Raw genomic sequence first — 27,502 nt, 5'->3', positions numbered from 1 at the left:
GCCGGGAAGCGGCCCCAGCCCGGATTTCCCTCCCGGGTGGGGCAGCAATGACTCACCCCTTCTCCCCCCTTCCCTGGTTTCCTTGTTTGCATTTCTCCTCCCGGCCACGTGGCGGCCACTGGAGCCACTTACTGGCCCTACCACGACACCCCAGCTGCTACGGCCCCTGTACACACCCCGGGGGAGCTCCTACCCCCTGAGGTTTCTCGGGGCTCTGGCTTGTGCCCACTAGACGTACCCCCGGGTCCCGACTCCACCCCTTGCCGGTGCCCGCCTCCTTCCCCCATGTCCTTGCCTACAGTAAGGCTCCGCGCGTCCTCCCCGCCCCCTCGGCGGGTCCCGGGGAGGGGAAGGGGGCGGGCAGTGCAGGGGGTGTGACAGCTCCCGCCCGGACCAGTGCCAATTGCAGCTTCGCTTCAGCGCCCGGTGCCAGCTGGCTCTTTCGTCTGGGACCAAGGCGGAGGCACTGGGCTCCATAGTCGGTGTTTGGGAGGGCGGGGGGCGTCCCCCACGCCCCCAGCCCTGTACACACCCAAGACAAGCCTCTCTACTCAGGCCTGCATCTAGCTGCCTGGCAGCCAGTTGGCCCGGTATTCACAGCCCCAAGGACATACGAGGCTCCCCTCCAAGATCCCCCTGTGGAGCTGCCCAGGGCTCGCTCGGGATCCTCCAGCCTTTTGCTGGAACCTGCAGGGCTGTGCGAGCTTCAGTAGAAACATGAAGGTGGGTAAGGTGGGGTCAGGGTCAGGGAGGAGCAGGAGAGGGCGGGAGAGGAAGTCGACACAGTGGGGAGTTTGGGTGGGAGAGGGTGGTTGAGAGAGAGGGAGGTGGGGAGGAGAGTTTGGGCCAAAGCTGCATTTCTGCGGGGTATAGTGAGTCCCTAGCCTCATGTTGGGAGGGCTGGAGATCCTTGCAGGGACATGGTCAATGAGGTGAGGCAGAATTCCAGAGAGAACTGAGAAGGGCCTGATCTTCTCTGCCAGCCAGCTGGAGACCCCTAAATGCAGTGAAGTTCTTCCTGTCCCTTCCCCCGGCTACTGGCAGGGTTGCAGAACCTCCGCCTGACCAGTCCAGAGGACTCTAAGGAAGTGGATCTGCCTGGGGCAGTTGTGCCTCCGTCCAGCTGCCGTGCTGCCCCAACCCCTGTTCATGGCTGTCCACCTTCCTCCTAACATCACAGGTGGGTTGGCCAGGTGAGAGCCGCTGGCAAGTGGGCCCGGCTGTGGAAGAGAGTCCACCACAGGTGGGTAGCCTCCCTGAAGTGGTGCCGGAGGGGACACTGCTAGACATGGTGCTGAGGAGGATGCATCGGTCCCGGAGCTGCTCCTACCAGCTGTTGCTCCAGCACCGGCGCCCCAGCTGCATCCAGGGTCTTCGCTGGGTGAGTGTCCTCCTCTTGCCATACCAGCCATGAGGCTGGAGGGGTCCTGGATTGTAGTGCTGGTGGGCTATCTGGTGTTGCAGAGGGAATATAGCTGGAGTGGGTAAAGGGTGGAGAAGCTTGGCGGTGGTGTGCGTGGGTGGCTCACACAGCTGCAGTTGTGTGTCTGTGTGTGTGGTGCTCCCATTCGGGCACTGAGGGGGAGATGAAAGGGTTTTGTTATTTATCCATCACCTCTGTGTGCCAGGCATTGAGTTAGGTGCTTGTGTGCTCTCTCTGGTAGGGGTAAGAGAATGGGGGCCAGGTCCAATGAAGGGTGAAGTAAGTTTGGTTACTGTTCTTGACACATCACCGTGGCAACACTCTCCCTTAGTGAACAATTGAACAGGCCTGATCCTGCTTTTTGATCTTGGGGTGAGGTGTTCTCATGGACACTGCTTGTCATCTGGCTTCGGGGAACTCTGAGAAGCTTGGAGAGTGGAGGATGACTAAAGCTCTTTTTGACAATGAAAAACATCTCTGGAGTTGAAGAATGAAGGAGAGAGTGGGCATTAGGAGTGGAAGAGGGCAGAAGAATGGCTGTAGGGACCAGTCAGCAGGGAGCTTCTTTCTCCCCAATTACCTTAGAGTCTCTTCACCTGAGATTCAGTAGTTGTGTGTGTGTGCCCACCTATATATATGTTGAGGGCAGAAGGTATGAGGTTGTGGGAGCAGCTGACAAACTTGGGAGAGTTCATTGCTCATCTGGCAAGTTACTTTGAGTAGGACAAGCACCACCTTCTCACTCCTCTCTTACCTTGCCCAACAAGAAGAAGAAAATGAAGACTTTTGAGAGGAGGAGGACCTCTTTCCAGTCAAAATCTAGAGAGGAGTCCAAGTGTCCTGCCCAGCCCTCCAAAACTTCTCTCTCCCTGGGTCTTCCTGATAAAGGCCGCTAGGGTCTGGTCCTTTTTCCATTACCTCCCTCCTCTCTGGGTCACTGTAGTAGCTGCTGCTAGGAGCCAGTGGGCTGGAACTCTCCCTCCTCCTTCCCTCTCAGGCTATAATTACATGTGCATTTCCTGTCCCCTTTCCATCTTGGAGAAGCAAGGTAGGGGATGGGAGGGGGAAGGTCAGGTACCAGGACAGTGAGGCCACTGGAAAATCTCCTGGGACCCAAAGTCTGGAAAGGGAGTGGAGGAGGCTTCCAGACTATCTCCTGATTCCCCAGCCTCCAGAATTGAAGGGTCTGTATGGGAGGCCGGAAGGGTGGGCATAAGGGTTGCTGGAGTATAAATGGGGTCAAAGACACAAGGTCCCTTCCCTGCCAGGTGTTGAGAGAAGTGGGGGCTGGTGACTAGAAGGAGCTTAGATTTTTAGGGATAGAGGCAGACAACCCCACCTGCTCCTGATGTTCATCCTTGGGAATGGGGGGTGGTGGTTATAGCCCATTGTCCTCGTGTTTAAGTGGCTTTGGGTGCCTATGAGGCTGCACCTCTTGATACCTTTAATCCATGAAAGGCTCCTAGGCGGGACATATGCAAATACAGGTTGAAGGAGGTGAGACTGGAGCCCAGGAGGTCAGGGCTGGGTTTTTCAGGCCACGCCTCCCTCTGAGAAAGCTCAGGGGAAAACCCATCAACCTCCCAGACTCTCAAGTCTGAAGTGATCTCTTTCTGTTCCTACCTAGACCAGGTTACAGCAGGAGGGTTTGAGGTTAGATGTAGAAAGGACTTACCAACTATGGCCAAGGTGGCACTGGAATGACTAGAACATCTTTGGAAAATGTGAGGAAGAGATGGGATCTTGTCTGATGTCTGGGGGCAGAAGAAAGATCAGGGTGCCTGTGGGTTTCACAGGCTTTCAGAGAAGTCTGAAATGCTTCTCTTTAAGTGACTGGGGGGAGGTGGCCCATAAAGAAGACATGAAGACATGCTTTCATCCAACCTGTCTAAATAATGGTAGTAACTAAAAGTTACATAGTGCATATGTCCCGCACACGACTGTGAGAGCTTCACCTTTATCATATCAAATAATGCTCACAACAGCCCCAGGCATAGGTCCCCATTTTATAGATGTGAAAATGGAGGCACAGCAAGGGTAAGCGATGGGACTGGGTTGCAAAAGCTGGTGGTAGAGCTAGGCTTCGCTCCCCAGCGGCCATGGGTTTGACCTCCATGGCATGCCCACCCACACATCCTTCCCCATCTGCCATGCATGCCCTGGCCTCGGACCTTAGCCATGACCAAGGGAACTGGTCTGACGGGTCTCCACACTGTCTGGCTCCATGCTTGTCCCTCCAACCCGACTGTGACACTCAGTGACAGAGAGGGAGGATGGGGCAGGTCACTGTCCTGGTGCCAGGGGACCTAGCACCTCCTTTTCTACCCAATTCCTTCCTGTCCAGGACTGACACATCTTGGCCAATACTTCTTTCCAACTGTAGGATTCCCAGACTGATGCTCAGGGTTATCAGATCAGGTTTAAGACTAGCGTGGTACAGCGTTTTTGCACTGTGTGGGGGTAGTAAGTGCCCATCATGGAGTAGTAAAGTTTGATTGAGTGACTGTACTTAACATTTAAGAAGCATTTACTATGAGCCCAACACTGATCCATGTGTTTTATATTATTAACTCATTTGATTCTACAACAACCCTGTGGGATAGGTACTGTTATCATTGGCACCCCTTTTTACAGATGAGGAAACTGAACACCGAGACCTTAAATCACCAGTGCAAGGTTAACAACCAGGTGGCCATCTGAGAGCTAGCATTTGAACCCAGGCGTCTGGCTTTGGAGCCCACATACTGGACCACTGCTGCTAAGGAATAGCCCCTCCCAGCCTTTCCCCATGTGCAGCAACATTCCAGGGGCACAGAGAGGCTGTGATAATAGCCTTTCTAACTTTGTTTAACCCAGTGGTTCCAAACCTGCCCGTGGACCATGACTAAGGGTAAAAATACCTCTGCTGTCACTATGCCCATGACACACAGTTGGGGGAAGTACAGGATAGACACCACAGGCAATGGTGGAGGCTAGTGCCAAGAGCGTGGGCTTTGAAGGCAGACTGGCACGTGTGTGAATCCTGTTTACCAACTGTCAGAGCAGTTGTGTAAACTCCGAGCCTCTGTCTCTAGCTGTGAAATCAGATACAAATACCTACCCCAGGGCCAGCACTGGGAGCAGAGTCATTGAGAATGGTGAGACTCTGATCACTTACTTCAGCTCTCGGGGCTTCTGCTTTCCTTGGTAAAATGAGAAGACACCTAATGTCCCATTCTTAGGCCACCATTCTCTGATTCTTATGCCCATGCTCTGAGGTAGGACAGGAAATGACCAGCCTGGCCACCTGACCTGGTACCTCCCCTTCTAATATGGCTTCCCAGGTCAGAATAATACCAGGAAGGGAGCTGGTGCTAAAGCCTGGGTTGTGGGCACCAGAGGGAGCTGGGGCAGGGACTGGGGTGACCTGGGCATTTTGACATGAACAACAAGAAGTCATTAGCACTCAGGCACTGTTTGTTCCAACACAGGGGGCTGGCTGGGTAGCATTCCTGCCCTTCCTCCCTTCCTGGCTCCTCCTCCTCCTCATTTCCTGTCCTTAAGTCTCCAGGGCTCCACGTTTGGCACTGAGTTGGGCCCCATGACCCGGGCAGGGATACCCTTGGGACACCTAGTGATTTCCGTCCAGCCCTGGGCTAGGTGCGCATGCACGCCAGACCTCAGGTCTCTGTCTGGGCACAGTGGCAAGATGCTTGCACCCAGGGACGTGCCAACCCCAAGGCAGGGGACTCAGACCAAGGCCTTGAGTACAGGTGGGAAATCAGGAGAGGCGCTGCTGGAGAGAGGAAGGAGAGGAAGAGGAAACAAGGAAGTGAAGTGGGTGCAGTGAGACTGAGAGTGTGCACGCTTTTGGGTAGGAACTGGAGTTCATCCGTTGTGGGCTGAATTACACAGCATGCTTAAGGATTTTGTCTCCCATAAGTCACAGAGAACAGAGGATTCCTGCTCTATTTCATACCTGACCCGATTTTACTTCTTCTGTTTTTTTTAACCAAGGAGGTGTTTTGTAAACTTTATGTTTTATAAACTATAAAATACTCTACCTTCGGGAGGACTTGTAGAGGGCAGGCCATCCTCCAGAGCTGTCTAGAAACTAACTCCATTCTCAGAAAAAGGATTGTGGGAGCTTTTACGTCTGACATTCCAGGTCACACAGGCCCTGGAGTCCCTGGTGGCTTGATAGACACCCAAAACAGGGAAGCCTCATTAACCAATATTGCTGATAAACTCTGTCTTCCCAAGCCTGTCCTGTGAGCTGCCGAGGCTTTACTCACTCTTACAGGGTTATGGACTCACAGCATATCAAAGAAGAAAGAAGCCTTCCAGCAAGCAGCCCCACCTAGTCAGTGCTTCACGCATGAACAATAATAGCTGACGTGTATACGCAGTTAGATGCCAGGCAGCCCTTCTGAAAGCTTATGAGTTGGCATTGTTCATGCTCTATAGATTTTACATATAAAGAAACTGAGGCAGAGAGTAAATCACTTGTTCAGGGTCACACCACCAGAAGATGGAGGAGCAAGGATTTGAATCTAGGATCCTAGCTTTAGGGTTTCTGTTTTGAACTACTAGGCTGAACAGAGGTCTACGGTAGACACAAGATCTGCCCATGGTCCTGTGATTGCACACAGAATCTGGGTTTGGGGCCAGGCCAGAAGCCTCAGCCTAGGGCAGGTTTTCCAGGCCTACGGAGCTGCTCACGTTCTGGCTTCTGGGGGGTCTTCATATCTCTCATCCTTATGTTCCTTCCAGTTCTGTCACTCTTTCCGCTCCATGGAGATTGTTTACCTGGCAGCCTGGTCACACCTGGGCCCTGGGAAAGCAGAATGGGTATCTTCTGGCTCTCACCTGTAGGAATACAGTGTTAGGGTGTGGAAGGAAGTAAAGGGTCTGCTGATGGAGATGTTGGAGTAGGGAAAAGGTGATCCTGGTACATAGTGACTGTTCATCTGTTTCATGAGTTTCACGAGTGGCTACATGGATGCATTTGGGACCAGAGACTGGACAAAAATGGGAGTGAGTGGTGTGGGAAGGGTTTCAGAGCTATGTTTGAAGGCCTTGCACTGATCTGCAAACTATCCCTACTGTCCTCAGACTCCACTTACCAGCAGTGAAGAGTCCCTGGATTTCAGTGTGAGCCTGGAACAGGTACAAACTAGGGAGGGTTGAGGTTGATAGGGGACAGCAGATTGAGGGGTTCAGGGCCTGAGCCAGCCATACTTTCCCTCCTTCCAAGGCCTCCACAGAACGGGTACTCAGGGCTGGGAAGCACCTGCAGCGACATCTCCTGGTTACCTGCCCAACCCTCATCCGTGACCGAAAGTACCATCTTCGGCTCTACAGGTGAGTGAGGGACCCTACCTGCCCCTATCATTTTTTTTTCTTTCCCACCCTGTTCCAGGCACCTGGACCTATCCATGCTTTTGGTAGAAGAACTGGGCTTGGATCTGACATTGCCTTTCTGATTGTCGAGTTCCTTTTCCTCCCAGGCAGTGCTGCTCTGGCCGGGAGCTTGTGGATGGGATCTTGGCCCTTGGGCTTGGGGTCCATTCTCGGAGCCAAGCTGTGGGCATCTGCCAGGTGCTACTGGATGAAGGTGCCCTCTGCCATGGTGAGCCTGAGCTCAGGTGGGACAGCAGAGCTGGGTGGGGATGGGATGAGCAGGCACCAGTGGGGGATGTGCAGGACATTGGCCTCACAGTGGGGGTCTTGTACTTACATGACCTCAATTTCCTCTTCACCCCCACGCCTGGGCCTTGGCCCCCCAGTGAAACATGACTGGACCTTCCAAGACAGAGATGCTCAATTCTATCGCTTTCCTGGGCCAGAGCTGGAGCCCACAGGAGCTCGTGAGGTGGAGGAGGAGTTGGTTGAAGCAATGGCCCTGCTGACCCAGCGGGGGCCTGATGCCCTGCTTACTGTGGCACTTCGAAAGCCGTGAGTCGGGTGCCCCCAATCCCATGTGGCATACAGACACTAGAGGTTCTCATATTCATCTCTGGGAGGAAGGAAGCCGGCAGGATCAGAAGCCTTAAGCTCTGTTCTGTATTCTGCCTTGATCTGTGTGATCATGAGCCCCCAGCCCTAGGCTGGCTTTTCCTTTGTCAGTGGGGGTGTTGGGCCAGAGATCTCCGAGGACCCTTCCCCTCTTCGATGTAGTCAGGGATGAGAGAGTAGGCTTTGTAGTCTGCAGACAGGTCAGGGTTCAAATTCCAACCTGACCAGCTGCTAGCTGGGTGACCTTGGGCCTTTCCACTCCAGCTTCCTCTTCTGTCAAACAGGAATAATGGTGCTGGCGTCACAGGGCTGATGTGAGGGCAGAATGAAATAATGCGTGAAAGGTGCTTAGCACTGTGGCTGGCACCTGGGGCTCATGCCATAAAGGTCAGCCCATTATTGATAAGATCAATAGCAGCAGAGACGCCATCTGGCTCAAGGGCCGAGGTACATGGGAGGGGTGGCTGTCCCACTTTGTCATGGGCCACAGTTCACGTGCTCCCGTGGCTCCTGTTCTTGCAGCCCAGGTCAGCGCACGGACGAGGAGCTGGACCTCATCTTTGAGGAGCTGCTGCACATCAAGGCTGTGGCCCACCTCTCGAACTCGGTCAGTCTGCCTCTCCCAGTCTGCTGGCTATACTTGCCCTTTACCTAGGACCTCCTTTTCCATTGCCCCCAGCTGGGGGCTCCATGTTGGGCCCTTCTCCATCAATGGCTTGAAGTTTTTGATCTAATTTTTTGCCCCCAGCCCTTAGTCTGAATATCTTCCCACCTTTCTTTGCCATTTCTTATTTATGCTTTGTCTCTGCAATATCCCAGAAACAGCTGGACTGGCCACATCTCTGCCCCCAGAGCTTGCATTTTTGAATCCAACCTTTCCACCAGTCTTGCCCTCTTCACCTGAGATTACTGCCATTCACCCTTCTCTCCACCCACAGGTGAAACGCGAATTAGCAGCTGTTCTGCTGTTTGAACCACACAGCAAAGCAGGGACTGTGTGTAAGTCAGACTGGACACAGAGAGGCCTGGAAAGGGCAGGGGCCATGGAGGAGTAGTGGGTGACAGAGAGGCTTTGTCTGATCTGTGCTTCTGTCAGTGTTCAGCCAGGGAGACAAGGGTACCTCATGGTACATTATCTGGAAGGGATCTGTCAATGTGGTGACCCATGGGAAGGTGAGTCCTCCCTCCAGCCCACCTTAACCCTCTGGGGTGTAACTGCTCCCTGGTCCATGTCCTTGTGAATGGTGTCTTTGCCGGTCCCAAGGCTGTTGATTCCCCCATGTCTCCTGTCTGGGTCTGCTTGGCAAGGGTTGAGGGTGGGGTGGGCCATGACTGAATCCTGGCTGCAGGGGTTGGTGACCACACTACACGAGGGAGATGACTTTGGACAGCTGGCTTTAGTGAATGATGCACCCCGGGCAGCCACTATCATCCTGCGAGAAGATAACTGTCATTTCCTACGTGTGGACAAGCAGGACTTCAACCGCATCATCAAGGTGCTGCTGTGGGGTTGGGGAGAGCAGGGGACAAAGGCCCAGAGAAGTGGCATGGGGCAAAGAGTAGGCACCAGAGAGAGCCTGCAAGGAGAAGTTGGTATATGTGGCTGGGAGTGAGGGCTGTGGGCTTTGGTGTGTGTGAGGAAGTGAAGGCCCAGCATGTTGAGGGATTCTTCAAGACTTTGGACCTGGCGTGGAACACCAGGGGACTGGTGGGGGTGCGGAGGGTGAGGAGTTGGGTGCAAGGGGAGGGAGCACCATGGAGAGCAGTATCTACAGGGGTGGAGGGGCCTGGGTGAGGAAGTATATGGTAAGGGGTGGGGGCTGGAGAAGGGCCAAAGGTCCTTGAGAACCTCATGTGCTTCAGGTCTGGAAGGGAGGAAGTGCAGGACAGGTTCTAGGCAGGCACTATGTCACTTGAGCCACTCTGCCAGCCAAGGACAGGTTCTAAAGAGGAGTCCTGGTTGTGTGGAGCACCGATGTGTCTCGTTCTCCAGGATGTGGAAGCGAAGACCATGAGACTAGAAGAACATGGCAAAGTGGTACTGGTGCTAGAGAGAACTTCTCAGAGCACTGGCCCATCTCACCCGCCAGCCCCGGGCAGGAACCGGTAACGCGCCCACCATGCCACTTCTCCCCACATCTCCCCTCTGCTTTCCAGCCTTTGGGCCTTTCCCATGACACTTAGGGGTGGAAGGTGTAGAGAGACTACGGGGGGAGTGACATATGTGCTATACGTTGGCCATTTCTGCTAGGTATACAGTGATGTCTGGTACCCCAGAGAAGATCCTAGAACTTCTGTTGGAGGCCATGCGGCCGGATTCCAGTGCCCATGACCCAACAGGTAGGGGCAGGAGACATCCTGCCTGTTCTCTGACTCATTGGGTGGTCATTGCAGCCTGGGAGAAGCCAGGCACACTAATTCTGACCTCATCTGGTGCTGGATTGGTCCATACAGTCAGTCTGCAGGAAGTCTCCTTACCTGTGCCCTTGGTTTGAGTGGGAAGTGCTGCCACAGGGGCTGGATATTGCTGATACCTCGGAGAGGGGATGTTCCAAGTGTGCATATACCTGTGCTTAATAGACTTGGCCTCTGAAACTCCCTCCTGTTTCCCACCTTGCCCAACAGAGACCTTCCTCAGTGACTTCCTCCTGACCCACAGTGTCTTCATGCCCAGTGCCCAGCTCTGTGCTGCCCTCCTGCACCAATATCCTTCCAGCCCCTGGATGACATAAGGATATGGGGGGGATGGGATGTGGAGTTGAGAGAAGGCATCCCTGTCATTGTGGCTATGGTGTACCCTCCCTGGTGCTAGCCCCAGCTGGTCAGTATGCCCTGGCTATCCTGTCCCTCTTCTGCTTAGGTGTGGTGGGTGGGTGACCCCAGTTGCTTGCCATAGTTCCCTTGACTGGTGCCCACCTTCCATGCGGAGCCAGCGGAGCCCACTGGAGGCAGTGAGCAGGAGCGCAGCACATACATCTGCAACAGGAGGCAGCAGATCCTGCGGCTGGTTAGCCAGTGGGTGGCCCTGTATGGCCCCATGCTCCACACCGACCCGGTGGCCACCAGCTTCCTCCAGGTACCTAGGAGTGAGACAGGGCTGCCTGGACTGCTCAGGGCAGATGTGGCTACAGCTGTCTTAGGGAATCTCTACTCTTCACAGAAACTGTCAGACCTGGTGAGCAAGGATGCCCGACTTAGCAACCTGCTGAGGGAGCAGTGGCCAGAGAGGCGGCGACTACACAGGTGACGCTTTGACTGAAGTTAATTTGTCCTAGTTATGCCCACAGTGCAGTGGGGGCTGTACATGCACTTTAGGTGAGCGCCCTGCCTTAGACATCCAGACAGCACTGCTTATTTCAATTAGTTGTGCCTATTAGTCCTCTGGCTGCTCACGTAGCACGCACCATTCATTTACTCTTTCTGTATCCTGAATGCACCTGGCCTGCTTGCTTGCTCCATTAGGCACCCAGTTATCACCCACTAACTTCAGTGCCTGCATTTGTAAATTCCCCAGAGTTTGCCTTGCCTTTCCAGACATCCTGTGGGAACAGTTGGGGTTCAGGGGCAAGAGCTCATCCAGAACCCTGGGTCCTGTCTCTCTTAAGCTTTCCCCTCCCCTGCTGGTCTCCAGAAATCACAGAACCTGAGTCCCCACCTCGAGTCCACCTTGCCCTCTCCATGTTGCTACTCACTAAATCCTGCTTCCCTCTGAGCTACCAGGGAGGGTGGGATGGTACCTTGCCCTGGCCTGCCTGTTGCCGACCCTGCGAGTAGGGTCCTGCCTGCAGGCTTCTCATCCATGTTCCCTTTCACTTGCAGGTTGGAAAATGGCTGTGGGAACGCATCTCCTCAGATCAAGGTGTGACTGCCCTGCTCTGTGTCCTACCCCTGCTGGGCCCTGGCCTCTTCCCTCTGCCCATCCAGCCCCTGCCTGGAGGGACCACGTGCAGGAAGGTTTTCCACCTACAGACACACCCTTGGGCCTGTGATAGACATTTCTGAGGCCTGTGTTGTGTGTGGCACTCAGGTCTGGCCCTGTGGTAGAACCACTGTGATAACAACAACAACAAAAAAAAGCTGCTCCTTCTTCCCCACCCAAGGGCTTTTTTTTTCTTTGGGAGGTAATACACACCCACAGGTAGAGTTGGGTAATGAGGCATGGTGGCTGGGTTCATTCCTGAGTCCCAAGGGTTCCTGGTGGCCAGTGCTATAGGAGCCCAGAGGAAGGTGAGGCCCCTGTCTGGGAAGTCCAGGTGGCCAATGCCATTCCCAGCTGGGGCTGGAGGGATTACAGGGGGGAGTAGATGATGTGACTGGAGCTGAGATGTGGTTGAGGAATAGTGGGAAAGAGAAAGGACTAGAAAGAAAGGTCGGTTGGGTTGGTTGTGGGGAGCATCCCATTGAGAATAAAATCCAGTGGTGTCACCACCTCGTCCCCTCTCACCCTCCTGCTTGCTGAAGGCTCCCACTGGCTCCTTCTCTTCTATAGATGAAGCTTGGCCTCACTTCTGGGCCTTGAACTTACCCCTCTGCATGGACATTTCTTTTCCTGACTCTTTGTCTGACTCAATCCTTCTCAAACTCAAAATGTTGAGCTCCCAGAGCACACTCCTTCCCTTCTGCTCCTCCCCCAAGTGTCTTCCATGATTTTCTTTTCTTTGTTTTTTGTGGTACTGGGATTTGAACGTGAGGTTTTGCACTTGCTAGACAGGCACTCTTACTGCTTAAGCCCTTTTTACTGTAATGTTTTGGAGATAGTATCTTACTTTTTGTCCAGGCCAGCTTATTTTATGCATCCTGCCACAGCTAGGGTGGTAGGCACACACCAGCACGCCCAGATACTGGTTGCGATGGGCGCTCGCTTTTTGCCCAGGCTGAATCGCAGTCCTGATTTCAACTTCTCAAATAGCATGATTTGCTTTAAAGTCTGCTCACCTGGTAGATTGACTCGTTTATCGACTTGGGTGTTATCTGTTAATATCTATCACTTTGCATATGAACCATCTCCACTTGTATTTCCCCTGAGCTCACATGCTGCCTAATACACTGCCCAACACTCAGAAACCAATGTCAAATCCTCACAGGCCAGGCACTGGGCTAGCTGCCCACCATGTGGCTTGCAGCTGGGAAGGCCACCCCTGGCCTGTGGGCTTCTGATTAGGTGGGAGACAGAGCCCGCAACTGACCAGAGGGCTCTGAAAACAGAAGGGGGAAGGCACTGATTCTGCATGTGGGTTTAGGTAGCCTAGCTCCAGAGCTGAGGGCTGCAGAGGCTGAGGATCAAGGACAAAGAGGACCCCAAAGGCAGCCCCAGAGAAGGGAGGACAAGAGGGGACCATGGAGGAGGCCAGGGAGGCAGGCAGGAGCCAGAGCAGAAGGCGGAAGGGGGTTTGGTCTTTGTCCTAAGATAAATGCAAACCACTGAGGGGTTTGAGCTGAGGATTGACAGTATCTGATTTTTGAATAGGTCAACTAGAGCTCGGCTTTATCCCGCATACAATAGTGGCCTTGAGTCCTGAGTTAATCTGGCTAGGCTCAGGCAGATAGGAAGAGGAGGGGTGGTCACTCCTGAGTGGAAGGGTAGGGGGAAAGGCCAGGCCATTGCAGTAACTGAGGAGTGAGGGTCCTGAGCAGGGGAAGAGGGACACCTGGGATCTGCTTCAAAGAAGAACCCCCAGAACAATGTGACAAGCTCTAGGAGGAGCCTGGGCTCAGGAGAGTGGTGGAGGAAGGAGTGGTCTGGGAGGTAGGATTGAGGGATCCCAAGGGTACGTGAAGTTTGGGGTGATGAACCATAGGGGAAGGTCCAGCAGGCATTCGAGGCCAGGGCCAGGGAAAGTCTAGCATCAGTGGTAGGGATATTTTGTTTTTATGTTTGTTTGAGACACGGTCTTGCTGTGTAGCCCAGGCTGGCCCCCATTTCTGGATCCTCCTGCCTTAGCCTCCCAAGTGCTGGGATTACAGACATGTACTACCATGCACCAGCAGTGGTAGCATTTGAGTGCCTCCATATGCAGGTGGTATATGTGAGGCTGTGGGTCTCTGAGGATGTGCGGAGCCTGAGAGAGTGAAGGCTGGACTTGGGGTTCTGCCAACACACATTCAGAGCTGGAGGGAGAAGGTCAGGGCCAGAGCTGGGAAGAGCATTCAGGAAAGAGTCACAGGACTTATTAGGCCAGCCCATCCATGGAGGGTCTGTGATATGGCTCATTGTGTATTAGCTGTGGGATTGACACAGTTGTGTTGGTAGACAGGAGCACAGAGGGAGGGGGCAGGCTGGGATCTCAACCCTGCCACTTAGCAGCTGTGTAATCCTGGGTAAATTACTTAACCTTTCTGAGCCTCATTTAGCTCAGTCCACTAAGTGGCAAGAATAATACTTTCCCTGAAGGGCTATGGTGAATATTTAGATACTTAGAACAATGTCTGCGGCATAGCAAACGATAGCTACCAGAGGGAAAGGAGGAGAAAATGGGTCCACGTGAGGTGTCTTCATCTTCGAATAGCCCTAGACCTACTTGGTAGAGCGGGAAGAACACATATAAAAAAGGCCCATTCCCTAGATCTGTCCTGTCTCTTCTCTGGAGCCTGGACCCCAGTGCCTTACCTGACTTAGGTTGACGCGGCCAGCAGAGCCCTCTGGTGGTGTGGTGCTGTGCCAGCCCCCACTCCGGTGGCAGGCCCTCCTGTCCCCTCTCTGCATGCTCTCCCTGGGGTCCTAGAGCTTTCTCTCTCTCCCTACCAGGCCCGGAATGTGCCTGCTTGGTTTCCCAGCCAGGACGATCCCCTTTCCAGCAGCAACAGTGCCATCCGAGTTGGGGACAAAGGTGAGTGATCAGAGCCAGCTGGGCACAGTCTGGCATTGGCATCTTGAAGTCTCTGCCTCCCTTGCCCTGCTGTGGTCACCTTGACCTCAGGGTGCCCGGCTGAGTGGGGCACACTGTCCTCCCTGGGGTCTCTGGGCCACCAGGAAGTTCTGCCTCCTGCATTCCTCATCTAGGCTCAGGGCCTCCCACCTGCCCTGACACTGCCATGTTCCTCACAACCACCTTTCCCCACCTCTGGGGTCCTCCATGCTGCATCCCTGTCCCTCCGGGTGTGGGAAGACCAGCAGCTCTTCCTACAGCTCAACCCCTGTCACCTCTGCAGTCCCCTATGACATCTGCCGACCAGACCACTCAGTGCTGACCCTCCAGCTGCCTGTGACAGCCTCAGTGAGAGAGGTGATGGCAGCCTTAGCCAGGGAGGATGGCTGGATCAAGGGCCAGGTGCTGGTGAAGGTCAATTCTGCAGGTGGTGAGTTGTGTTTCTGGATGGACCCTCAGGGAGGGTACACTCAGATCCATGTGCAGATTCCCAAACTGGGGTCATTATCACCTATCACCTTCATCAGTGTCAGCAAGGATATCTTGTGGGAGGTTTGCCACATTTATTCAGATTGTTTTACATGGAGCGCTCAGGAGCCTGAACTCTGGAACCTGCTGCCTGCCTTTGATTCTAGCCCTTTTAGCTCACCAGCTGTGTATCCCGGGGCCAGGCACTTCGTTAATCTCTGTGCTCAATTTTATCATCTGTAAAATGGAATAATGAGAGTCCTTGTTCCCTGGAGAAATTGTGAGGATTAAATGAGATAATCTATAAAAGTATTTAGAATGATGTCTGGCATATAGTCAACTCTACATAAGCCCTAGTTCTGTTATTGCCATTCTTAGGTATTCATTTAATCCTAATAACAGTCTTATGAGAAGGAATTTTATCTTATATCCAGACAGGGAAACCAGAGCTCAAGCAGAATAGTGGTTTCCCCACACTCATGCAGTGAGAATGTAGCTGGCCTTTTGACTCACTCATTTAGTCATTCAACAAACATTTTTTTGGGTGGTCAGCTATTTAGCAATAGTTTGTTAGTTGCTGGAGGTACCACAGCTGCCTGCTACTTGCTCACTGCAGGCTTTTGGGTTGACAGGGCAGCTGAAATAGTTGTCACAGAGGGAGGAGAGGCACACAGCTGATACAGAGTAAAGAGGGGCAGTCAGGGATCCCAGCCCTGCCACTTAGCTGCTGTGTAAGCCTGGGCAAGTTACATAACCTCTCTGATCCTTCATTTCTTTGTCCAATGAGCACTATCATTGTACCTGACACGAGGGACTACTGTAGTTATTAGGCTAGGGATGATGTGTGTAAAACACACAGCAGGGGCCTGTCACAATCAGTGCCTAGAATATGGTTGCCTGAGGCTTATTATCAAGACATGCCTTCAGAGGATGAGAGACATTAAAAACCATTATTCCTTGTGAAAGGTGCAGCCCAGGCTTGACAGCTGAAGCCCAGAGTAGTCAGGAATTGGGGGCAGTTAGGGAATAAAGGCAAGGGGTGCAGATGAGAAAAAGCCTTCTCCCTTCAGGAAGTGAGCAAAGACCAATGAGGTCACCTGTGTGTCAGCTCTGGGAAGCACTGCCCTCTGGTGGCCACCCAGTGAGTTGCTGTTGCCCAAGGTCCATGTTTATTGAGACCTTACTATGCACCAGGCATTTTTTTATTTTGTGTGTGTGTGTGACTGGGGTTTGAACTCAGGGCTTCATGCTTACAAAGCAGGTGCTCTACCACTTGACCCATGCCTCCAGTCCATTTTGTTCTTGTTGTTTTGAAGACGGAGGGAGTCTCCTGAACTATTTGACTGGGCTGGCCTTCAACCTTGATCCTCCCAATTTCAGCCTCCCAAGTAGCTAGGATTATAGTTGTAAGCCACTGTCACCCAGCCATATCAGGCATCTTTTAGACCACTGAATTCTAAACCACAGTTGACACCCATGTCAGTAACCAATGCTTTATTATAGATATCCACTAAGTATATAATTGCTTACCAATTATCTCTATTACCCACCAATATTATATAATTATAAAGTTATACATAAAATAGAAATTTGAAACAGATGAAAACAATAAATATAAGTAGAAGAGCTAATTTTTTTTCTGGAAACATGGATGGTTTTATATACCTTATTTTGAAGGCCACTGGTCAGGGACTGGAGACTCAAATGGAAGCCCAGTCCACAAGGAGCTGATAAAAATCAACACTGAGACATTTGCCAGTATTTGAAAGGCTTTTATGTGCATCATATACACATAGCCGTATTTAACATAAGTGAGCTCATTTGGCTTATGAAATAGTCAGGACAAGTCCTGTATGTCCATTTTACAAAGGAGGAAACTGAGGCTCAGGGAAGTTGAAACCTCGTCCAAGGTCAGCCTATTTCCCTTAAGGATCCCTTTCATTCTCCTCGGGTGCTGCCCTGGGCAGTGTGGAGGTGTGGGCACGTGTACCTGTGTACATTATAGGAAGAAGGAGTCCCCAAAACAGAGCTTCTGCCCTGGCCTCCAGCTGGCTCCTGGCTTCCCTCTCTGACCCCACCCAGCACAGCTTCTGCTGTCTTTGCAGATGCCATTGGCCTGAAGCCAGATGCCCGTGGTGTGGTCACATCCCTGGGTCTCAACGAGCGGCTCTTTGTTGTCAACCCACAGGAAGTGCATGAGCTGGTAGGGAGAAGGCAGAGTGCCAGAGCCTAGGGAGGAGCTCTGGGCTGCAGGAGTGGGTTCTGTTGGAGGGGAGCAGAGGGAGGGATCTAGCTCTGGCTGCTGCAGGGTCTTCCCAGGAAGAGGAAGGAGTGGATCTCAGCTGACAGGAAGATACTAAAGAATCTTGGTGAGGGAGTTGGTATGGTGCTGGTTGGGAGCTCCCAAAGACAGTGAGGACCTGTCCTATTAGGGATCTCCATGGGACAGCACCCCCATAAAGAGCCCACAAGGAGGGGTCCCAGTATGGGGGAGCTGGTAGAAAGGCTCATCCTCCAGCTGCTACGGCCCCTAGGGCCTTGCAGTCCTTGCAGTCCCCCTGCCTCCCCCTCCCCACCCCTCCTACCGTGGTACAGTCTGTCCCAAGCCTACTCTCCCTATCCTACCCCTTTCCCCTGGATTCCTCAGGCTCCCCTCTGAGCACTCTCTCACCTGCAGACCCCACACCCGGAGCAGCTGGGACCCACGGTGGGCTCTGCTGAGGTGCTGGACCTGGTGAGTGCCAAGGACCTGGCAGGCCAGCTGACAGACCATGACTGGAACCTCTTCAACAGTATCCACCAGGTACAGAGGACAGAGCAGTAGGGAGGACAGCAGGCAGCAGGGACTGAACGCTGGACCTGAAGTACACTGACCTGTTCTCTGGCCCATCCAGGTGGAGCTGATTCACTATGTGCTGGGCCCACAGCACCTGCGAGATGTCACCACCGCCAACCTGGAGCGCTTCATGCGCCGTTTCAATGAGCTGCAGTACTGGGTGGCCACGGAGCTCTGTCTGTGCCCCGTGCCTGGCCCACGGGCCCAGCTGCTTCGGAAGTTCATCAAGCTGGCAGCCCAGTGAGTTCCTCTTGGGATGGCAGGGAGTGTGGCTGCAGTACCCTGTCTCAAATCTGTCTCCCTGGCCCATTGTATGGCCAAATCTGCCCTCCCCTTTGTTCTTGGTTCCCCAGGAGTCTCAAACTCCCTAGTCTACCCTACAGAGGTAGCACTGGCCTGCCTGTCCTAAGCCCAGGCCTGGCAGCTCTCTGGGGGTGTTCTGGGTATGGCCACTTCCTCTGAAGGCCCCTGGATCTTTTGCTCACAGCCTCAAGGAGCAGAAGAATCTCAACTCCTTCTTTGCCATTATGTTTGGCCTCAGCAACTCGGCCATCAGTCGCCTGGCCCATACCTGGGAGGTAGGTGCCATGGAGGACCCAGTCTTGAGGTCAGGCCTCATACCCTCCTGGGGGATGGCTGGAGGGGCTCCCATCCCTGCTGTGGCAGCTCACCTGCCTTTCCTTCACAGCGGCTACCCCACAAAGTCCGGAAGCTGTACTCAGCCCTTGAGAGGCTGCTGGTGAGTGCTGGGCTCTGCTCCTCCCTCTACAAACCCAACTCTTGGCTTCCCAGAAGCCCCTCTGCCTGTCCTCTGTCGCTTTCAGGGTTCCCAATGCCAACCCAGGGCTTCGTTCCCTCTGGCCTGTGAGATTGAGGTGCTGACAGGGATGGGGGCGTGCTGTAACCCCCTGTGGATACCAGGACAGAGTATATGGGGAATCCTGGGTCTGAGGTGCCAGGGAGGTTCAGAGGGGCACTAGATTCTGGACAACCTGCATGAGGACTCTGGAAGTTGGCCTGGTGCGAGCACCCACAGCGTGACATGGCTGCTCAGTGGCCTTTCTAGAATCCTCGAGAAGCTTGTGAGCCAGACTAAGGCAAAAGATGAGGAGCAAGTTGGTGAGCCGAACCCTCCATCTCTAGCAATGTTTGAGGGTTTTGAAGTGTTCAGGAGAGAATGGAACCCAGGTACTGTTAACAGCACAGTCCTGAGAGCTCTTGAGAAAATAGTTCACCTCGTGGGTCTTGAGAGGTTCAGAGGAATTTACTCACCAGAGACAGAGAAAGAGAGGCAGAGAGTTTTCCCAGACACCTCAGGGCCCCTGTGACTAATCTTCATGAAGCTTTCCTGGGGGACTCTGGCGGGTCCCTGCACACAGACTTGCAGTAACAGTGGCCTCCAGCCATCTCCAGCCTATCATGGAGGCTGCTTCAGTGTCATTTGAAGCTGAGGAAAGACTGGGCTCAGAGCCTCTGGCTGTGACCCTGGATGGGAGTCTGGCCCCTCCTAGTAGGATGGGCCGTTGGGCTATGGGGGGGGGTCTATCGTGGAGTGTGATGACTTCTTCTTTCTCAGGACCCCTCATGGAACCACCGAGTATATCGACTGGCCCTTGCCAAGCTGTCCCCTCCTGTGATCCCCTTCATGCCCCTTCTTCTCAAAGGTAAGAGAGCCATGCTTTCCTCTTGTCCCACTGGATGGTCACCCAACCCTTTCTGATGCTTATGCCTCAAGTACTATGTCCTAGGAGCACAGAGCTAAATTCAGAGTTCATAGGCTAGAAGAGTTGGCACACCACAGCAGTAGGGATACCATGGGAGGCTATGATCATGGGTCTAAGAGATACCGGGAAAGCTGGAGGTGGGGGGGGGGTCGCTGGAGGCAGGGGCATGGTGGGGTGGGTCAGGCCACAGGCTCTCTGTTTTTGGGGCTACAGGAGGGGAAGGAATTTGGGGACCTATGAGCAAAGTCATCCCTTTGCAGACATGACCTTCATCCACGAAGGAAACCACACACTAGTGGAAAATCTCATAAACTTCGAGAAGATGGTGAGTTCAAGGATAGAGGACACCCTCCACTGGTGTAAGTTAGGGGATATGACAGTGGCCTGGGAAGGCACAGGGGTGAGAGGTGACTGAAATTTGTTATAAGTAATAGAAGTATAAACATGCACTGTGAAATAGTCCCTGCCTTACACCGCTGCACACTGGACGATCTGCTCTCCCTTGGGGCTGCTGGGTGACCATCTCAAACATTTCTCCATTCAGTAACAGCCCCTTCCAATCCTTCTCTCTTCTCTTCCTGACCTCTGTCTTCTGTCCACTTTCTGGTACCTGCTGGGCCTCTGGGTGTGCTAGGTGAAGCAGCTGTGACCCCATTGCTTATAGCTCGTACTCTCCAAGAGCCTGGGCTTCAAAGGGAGCTTGGCCCCCCAGCCACCCCCGAGGCAGACCAGGCTTCTGTCTGCAGGCCAGACCTCATGCCTTTGTGTTGTTCACAGCGTATGATGGCCAGAGCAGTGAGGATGCTGCACCACTGCCGAAGCCACAGCACTGGTGAGAGAGCTGGTCCCCCAGGTGGGAGATCCCCCAGTGTCCCCTGGGAGGCTCAGGTGTGGCCATCTCCCTGACTTTCCCCTCTCACTCTGCCCAGTGCCTCTCTCACCACTCAGAAGCCGAGTTTCCCACCTTCATGAGGACAGCCAGACATCAAGGATTTCCACATGTGAGTGGTGGGGACAGGGGTGGATGCTGACCGTTGTTACATGGCTGGCATCTTCTGGGCACTTGTTAGGTGCCAGGGACAAAGATGTGTTTGAGGTGGCACCTCTTTAGTGCCTCTATGAGGCAGACGATGCTGTTTGCTCAACTTAAAGAGGAAGAAAGGACCAGAACCTTGAAGCAACTTGCCAAAGCCCTCATAGTTAGTGGTAGAGCTGGATCCAAGCACTCTTGATGCAGCCTGCTTTTTTTTTTTTTAATAGGACCTTAGTTGTATGAAGTGCTATAGCTCATAGAGCTCTGGACCCAGTCTAACATGACAGCATTGGCAATAACTTGTATCAATCCCTATCCACCTACCTCCTAACCACAGCAACTACTATCCTGAATTTTCAGTTATTTAAGTTTTGTTTTATGGGTTTTTTTTTTTTTTTTTTTTTGGCAGTACTGGGGTTTGAACTCAGGGCTTCAGCTTGCTAGGCAGGTGCTCTACCACTTAAGCCATTCCACTAGCCCTTTTTGGGTTGGCTATTTTTGAGATAAGGTCTTGTGAACTATTTGCATGGGCTGGCTTCAAACCATGATCCTCCTGATCTCTCCCTCCTGAGGTGCTAGTATTATAGACATGAGCCACCGGTGTGTGGCTGTTTTTTACTTTCATATATTGTTATTGTTGTTGCTATTTGAGATAGTGGCTAACTATGTAGCCCAGGCTGGCTTTGAACTCTTGATCCTACTGAACCTCAAGTGGTAGAGTGCCTACCTAGCAAGTGTGAAGCCAAGAGTTCAAACCTCAGTACAACCAATAAGTAAATAAACAAATACTCTGCTCTTAACTGCAATGCTCTTCTGTCCCCCAAATCTATGGGAGGTTGGGGGTACAAGGACAGCAGTCCCAGGGACTGGTGAAGAGAAGTGACAGGGTGAGTGGTGAAGGCAGGAAGTTGAGGCTGCTCCTTAGAGGGAGAAGGGATGGGTTCTGTGAAGTGGCCTCAATGCTTCCCTAATGACTCTTTCCCTCCCCCTGCCAGGCTCAGAGCAGTCACTGAGCACCCGGAGTCCAGCCAGCACCTGGGCTTATGTCCAGCAGCTGAAGGTCATCGACAACCAGCGGGAACTCTCCCGCCTCTCCCGGGAGCTGGAGCCATGAGGAAGGGTTGGGACTGAAGCAGGCACTTCCCTCGGAAAAGTCAGGGCAGGCCCGGGCCAAGAGACCCACAGGCTGGTCACAGCTGGGCAGGGCTCTCCAAGGAGTGGACTTGAGGCCCTGGAGTGGGCGGCATGGAGGCGGCTGTCCCCTGTGATGACTGGCAGCTAAGGAGGACCACTGAAGAGTGGAAATGAGCTGTGGCCCAAAGCCAAGGAATGGGGGACAATGAGGTCCTGGGAGTGGGTGGGAGAGCTGGGCAGACGGTGGACTCTGTGTTCAATAGAGAGCTCTCCACATCAGGTTTCATCCAGCTTCTGTGCCTCGTGCTCTGCTGTCCAGCCGCCACCAGGTCCCTGTGCCTGTTTCCACAGTGGACTGAGAGAGCTTGCACGTGCCTGGCATGTGTGCGCACAGGGGTTGGGATGTGGGGGTGGGGACTGCTGCTTTTCTTTCCACACATCTGAGATAAACAGTTGGGTGTGGGTAGGGTTGTTTGGCTGGGAGTGGTGGTCCCTGAGGAGTTTTATTGTTCCCATAAGTTTACAAAGATATGTGTGTTCAGAGGCCAGCCGTGGGGGTGTGGCAGAGGAGAGCAGACCCTACCCTCTGGATGGAGCTGGGGAGAAGGGTGCTTGCAGAGCCGCTGACAGCAGCACTACCACCACAGCTGGGACCAAGTTAGGGCTCCAGGATGGTTAACTGCTACCCAGCTGTACCTCCCAGCCTGGGGGCCCTGTCCCAGCCAGCTAGGGAAACCATCCATTCTCCACAGTAGATTTGATTACAGTCCCAAGGCAAATAGCATCTTCTACCTGTTTCCTGCTAACTCTAGTCCCTGTTTTTCTGCCCTTGATCCTGTTGGGTGTTGTTCATGATAAATGGAAGCCTGGGGGGAAGAAGAGAGAGAGAGAAGATACCAAGATGGAGGCTGTGAGAATAGGGAATCCCTGCTAAGGCCTGAGAGCATTCCAGGATTTCTCCTTGGTGATGAGTTTGGCCCAAGAAAGCTCTGTGGGGGTTCAGTCCTCTCTTCCCTGCCTGTCAGTACACCCCTTAGGAACCTGCCTGTGGCCTAAGCTTATGCCAGGAAGCTCCAGACAGTCCCCACCCTCTCTGCTCTTGCCTTGGAACCCAGGAGCGGTAGGCACCTTGACCTAGGAGAGATCTCACAGCAACCAGGACAGTCCTGAGTGGGCTCAGGAAGCAGGGCCCTTGGACAACTTCAGGGAGAGGGGGGCGGCTGGTGTGAACCCTCACTTGCTTTGCAGGCACAGGAGCTGGGGCTCAGGCTTGACACACCTTGCCTTCCCACTGCCAGAGTCCTCAGCTCTGAGGCCGTGGACACAAGTGCCAGCTGCTTCCAGAAGAGATCAGAGCCCTTGGCAGGGAAGTCGAGTGGGGATTATATGTCAGGTTTCTAATGAATCTGAGCAAGTCAGTTGACAATTCTCTGCCTTCTTTCCCCTCTGTAAGATGGGTATGATGATTGCCATCAGGTTGTTAGTGATAAGCAAGTAAAACTGCAGCTCTTGCCTCTGGCAGGGGTGAGCACCACATGCAGTCCTATGTCTACAGTGTGGTAGAGAGGCAGCATCACCTGGGGTGGAGTTCAAGGTAGTGATGGAGGTGGAGCCAATGGCAATGGTGACCAATGCCATTTCCTTGCCTGTGGGTAGGGATGGAAACTGAGCAATTGTGACTCAAGGACCAATCCTTGGTGAGTCAGGAGTCCCAGGAGCTTCTCTTCTAAGCCTGTTGTCTGTTGGTATTTAGTCAAGGCCACACCAGTCAGCCAGTCACAGTCCTTTGCCTTCCTCTCAGACTCCAGGGCGAGACCAGCTGGCAACATGTCAGTGGCCCAGTGAAGCAACAGGCTTTTGTCCTTCTCTGATTCTCTTCTTCTCTGGTTACATCTGTGTCCTGTTGGAACTTCTCAGCTGCCTGTGGGTCCCTTCTTCCTCCTTGGATGACTGCAATCTCTGCACTCAGGCAGGACAGTTCTAAGCCTGCTGGGAGAGGTCTTGCCAGGAAAACAGTGCCCAGAGTGGTACTAGGGGACACAGATTTGGGGTACAGGAAAAGCTGAAATGCAGGGGCTTGGCTACTACTGGAAGACAGAAGCCCAAGGAGGGCAGTCTCCTTTTGGTGGCCTTGTGATTGACACCCAAGTGTGGGATAGGTCAGGAGGCCTCTCCTGATCCCAAGAGTCCTAAGATGTGTGTAGGGCTCTTGTTTATATCCCAGTTTCAGGGGCCCAAATGGGAGACAGAATTCATGGGCTTGTTGAGAGGGAGGTGTGAGGGAGGGGGTCCGAGATGTGTCCTTTAAAACACCTATTACCTAAAAGGTAGAGCAGAGAGGGTGGGTGTGTTTGTGTGTGTGTACAGAACAGACGGGGTCATTCTTGCACACATATGACCCCTTCTCCTGTCCTTTTAAGTTTCTCTGTGAGGGCCACAGCCACAGGCTGAGCCAGGCTAGGACTCTACCAGGTAGGGTTGCATCTCTCTAGCATGATAGTGACAGGTTGAGATTTGATTAGTGTCTCCATCCTTTTCCTTGTTACACTTTCACATGTATCTCTTTCATTTATCCTGATGACAGAATAGAAACTACAGGTGTTTTTACCCTTGTTTTACAGTCAAAGAAACTGAGGCACAGAAAGATTTGCCTAAGGTCACATAACTGCTTAATAACAGGGAGGCTGGGTGAAGTAACTGAATATTAGCCAAGTCCCTGCCTCATGTCCCTGACACACCTAGTGTCACCTCCCTGAACCCCAACGTTTTCTTCTCTTATAAGACTACACTCAGCATAGAGAATGCTTTCTCTGTCTGTTCCCAAGACTCTGCATTTTCAAACACTATAGTCCTGGCAGGGGTTTGCAAACAAGACAGGCAGTCCTGGCCTTCATGGAGCAATCTACCCAACCAGGCAGACAAGTCCATCAGAAGGGGAAAATTCTTCAGGGTCAAGTGCAGAGGGTAGTAAAAATCTAGGGCTGCCATGAATCGCTGCTCACTCCCAAGCACTGAGGTCCAGAGCTGCTCCCGTGTTGGAATGTGGGTTCATAGCTCAGCCTGCACAATTCTTTGCTGGAGGTATTCACAGGTACCAGGGTTCCAGACAGCTGTGGCTGGTGGCTGGAGTAAGTTCTGACCTGGCTGTTGATCTTGATTGTTCTGTCTTTTCTTCAATCCATAGGTTAGAAAGCATGTGTTTCTAAAATGTGTGTTATACCCTGCCCCCCCTCACAAAGTATTGATCTTTTCGTAAGTCTAGGGCCATGGGCCTGAACTAAGTATCCACCAAGGCCTGTCCAATTGCCCAGCCAATTCAAGGATCCTTTTCTCAGATCCTGAATCTCTAAGACTGAGCTGTAGCCTTCCTGTAGCCCAGCTTGATGATGCCTGCTGATGAAGGGTCTTATGGCTCAGAGGGTGGGTGGCTGCCATCCCTCCTGCTGATGATGAAACTGGACTGCTCTGAGAAGTCAAGTCTGACTCAGCTACTTACTAGCGTCTTCTCTCCCATGCCTTGGGGCCTTCCTGGAGCAGGTGACCTTGCTAGAGTCAGGGGGCTGCTCCTGGGGGCAGTGGGTGGAACGACACAAGGAAGGAGCCTAATGACTCCCAGGAAGCAGGAAGAAGGCTGAGATTGGTCTTCTGGGAGGTATGGGGTTCTGGTTACTCATGTGGAGAGTGGCTAGAGTGGACCTGGGACCAGGGAGTTGGATAATTTGCACCTCACTTGACATGCCTGCTTTGCTCGTGGCCGTTAGAGAGTGCTCAGGGTCTCAGTTTTCTGACTTGGATGTGAGTCACGGTCACTAGAGTTGTTTTTGGGTTGCTGAATGGAGGCCAGTGTAGGCTTTCCTGGCCCTTTGGAGACTCCAGCCTCAGAGAAGTGAAAATAGGGTGACTTTTTGTTGCTGGACCTCTGACAGCAGGATGTGTGTGTGTGTGTGTGTGTGTGTGTGTGTGTGCGCGCGCGCACGCGCGGGGGATTGAACCCAGGGCCTCTCACATGCCGGATAAATGCTCACTGGTGAGTAGTTTTATTGAGAGACGCTAAGAGTTCCTTACTCCTAAATTGCCCCTACATCCTGGGTGAGTGCATGACTGGGTGCTTTCTACTTGAGTTCTAGAGCTTCCCTAATTATTCTACCTCAATCCAGCCCCTTGTGGCCCTATATTTTTTTAAAAAAATAAATAAACACGCCAAGTGCCAGTAGCTCATACCTGTAATCCTAACTACTCAGGAGGCAGAGATCAGGAGAATCTCGGTTCGAAGAGCCCAGGCATATAGTTTGCAAGACCCTATTCGGAAAAAACCCATCACAAAAAAGGGCCAGTGTAGGCCTGAGTTCAAACCCCAGTACTGCAGTAAATAAATAAATACTTTTCAGATTGTATTATGTGTTGGACACTGTTTTAAAAGCGTTGTGAGTATTATCTCATTGAGTGCTCACAACAGCCTCCTTAGGTATTCTTCCTTGCTTTATTTTACATCTATAGCAAAACTGAGGCATAGAGGGCCAGGAAACTTGCTGGGGTTGTACAGCTGGTGAGTGGCAGGGCTGGGATTGGACAGGCCAGCTGATTTCGGGATCAGTGGTCTCAGTGCTGTGTCCTGCTGTCTGCAGTAAGATCTTGAAACTCACTTCTTTCATTCTGTCTCCCATTCCTTCAAGGTGCTTAGCTGCTTGCCTTTGTGGCTATGTGCCTAGGCAGTGTCTGGTCCTCAGCTGCACTGGGTTACCATTTCTCAGGTGAATGAATAATCGAATGTACGAGAATGGGGGAAATTTCCTATAACCCGACTACCTTAGCACCATAATTAGGATAATTTTGAGAGTGTAGATTTTCACACATGGGTCAGGAACCACTCCCTGCTGGTCCTGGATCCTGTCATCGTCTTTGTGAGTTCAGAACATCCTCTCTGTGCCAACACACCCAGGGCCAGAAGCTGGCGAGGTGCCTTTTGTCAGCACCTGGCTCCTGGTTGGCCTCAGGCACATCTCTCTCTCTTGATCTTGCTTTTGCTGGCTCTCTGAGCCTCTGTAATTGCTTCTGCCTGTCTCTTCCACTTCGCTTTGTGTGGAGCCTCTAGATGCTCTCCAAAGCCAGTGGATTTTGAGGAGCCACAATAATAATTTTATTTCATCATTAGTATTGGGCAGTGTAAAGCAAACATTAGTACAGCCGGCACAAGGTGTAGGCAGCTGGTTACTTTAGGATCTTAAAAAAGTAGGATAAAATTGAGTTCATCTGTGGATTTAGAACTGCTGTAATCCCAGGCTCTGACTGATCTCTGTGGTGGCTGACTCTGGCAGTGGAGGGTGTTGGAATCATGGTGTATTAGTCTGTTTTTTGTTACTAGAACAAAATACTGAAAGCTGGGTAATTTTACAAAGAGAAGAGATTTATTTTTCTCACAGTTTTGGAGACTGAAAGTCCAAGATTATGTGGTCCCATTGATTCAGACTGGTGAGGGCTTAATGGCACATGACATCATAGCAAGAGTGTGTGTGGTGTGTGGGAGTGAGGGATCTTGTCACCAGACAGGAAGCCAGAGTGAGATGGAGTGGCCAGGATTACTTCTTGTATAACAACCATCTCCTGAGAACTAGCCAAGGGGCTCCCTTAATTCCTTTGGAGGGCAGTGTCCCTTTTAAAGTCCCCACCTCTACATTGAGGCCACACTAACAACCAAACCTCTAGCACGTGAACCTTTAGGGGACAAACCACATCCAAACTAAAGCAGGTGACTTGAGGGTTTAGGAACCCCCCCAATTTCCTTTGGCCCCAAATACACATAAAATATTGCTCAAAACGTTTTTAGCAAGTGTGTTTTATATAAAAATGAAACTTTGAAGTGAATCCCTAGACCCTATTTTCACCCACTGCCTGTCAGTCCCCTAATTCAAACTCTGCAGCCTTCCCAGCTGATGGGGCTCCAGCTATTTGCCCTGTTTTTCCAATCATCACTCTAATCTTTAGAAACAAGTGGGACTGGACGCCACCCAGTTCCATCATGCA

General features: G+C 52.5%; 1 protein-coding gene across 5 annotated transcripts; it reads left to right on the top strand.

Annotated features, from left to right (window-relative positions):
• The first annotated feature begins 389 nt into the window (after positions 1–389).
• On the top strand, positions 390–21,771 carry Rapgef3 (Rap guanine nucleotide exchange factor 3). 5 transcript variants are annotated; one of them, XM_020171729.2, is made up of 28 exons: positions 390–723; positions 1,181–1,381; positions 6,518–6,571; positions 6,660–6,766; positions 6,913–7,034; positions 7,252–7,360; positions 7,943–8,027; positions 8,359–8,419; positions 8,517–8,593; positions 8,770–8,916; positions 9,414–9,526; positions 9,672–9,760; positions 10,046–10,124; positions 10,337–10,496; positions 10,581–10,663; positions 11,240–11,279; positions 14,166–14,247; positions 14,570–14,716; positions 16,860–16,957; positions 17,432–17,557; positions 17,649–17,830; positions 18,078–18,168; positions 18,279–18,329; positions 19,167–19,254; positions 19,575–19,639; positions 20,092–20,146; positions 20,244–20,315; positions 21,343–21,771. In XM_020171729.2, the coding sequence occupies exons 1-28, from the start codon at positions 718–720 to the stop codon at positions 21,459–21,461; spliced, it is 2,709 nt and encodes a 902-aa protein (XP_020027318.1). In that variant the 5' UTR covers positions 390–717; the 3' UTR covers positions 21,462–21,771. The 5 variants fall into 5 exon arrangements, with proteins under 5 accessions (XP_020027318.1, XP_020027316.1, XP_020027319.1 ...); XM_020171727.2 differs by having other exon boundaries at positions 7,192–7,360; XM_020171730.2 differs by having other exon boundaries at positions 1,045–1,381; positions 7,192–7,360.
• Positions 21,772–27,502: the final 5,731 nt, after the last annotated feature.

Source organism: Castor canadensis, chromosome 8 (assembly GCF_047511655.1).
Source record: "Castor canadensis chromosome 8, mCasCan1.hap1v2, whole genome shotgun sequence".
NCBI classification, from domain to species: Eukaryota; Metazoa; Chordata; class Mammalia; order Rodentia; family Castoridae; genus Castor; species Castor canadensis.
The sequence above is the reverse complement of the archived record's forward strand: the minus strand, read 5'-3'. Positions and strand labels throughout refer to the sequence as shown.

Coding starts and splice junctions, on each gene's coding strand:
- Rapgef3 (XM_020171727.2), top strand. Junction 17,558..17,648: donor TCTTCAACAGTATCCACCAG/GTACAGAGGACA, acceptor TGGCCCATCCAG/GTGGAGCTGATTCACTATGT. Junction 18,169..18,278: donor GCCTGGCCCATACCTGGGAG/GTAGGTGCCATG, acceptor TTTCCTTCACAG/CGGCTACCCCACAAAGTCCG.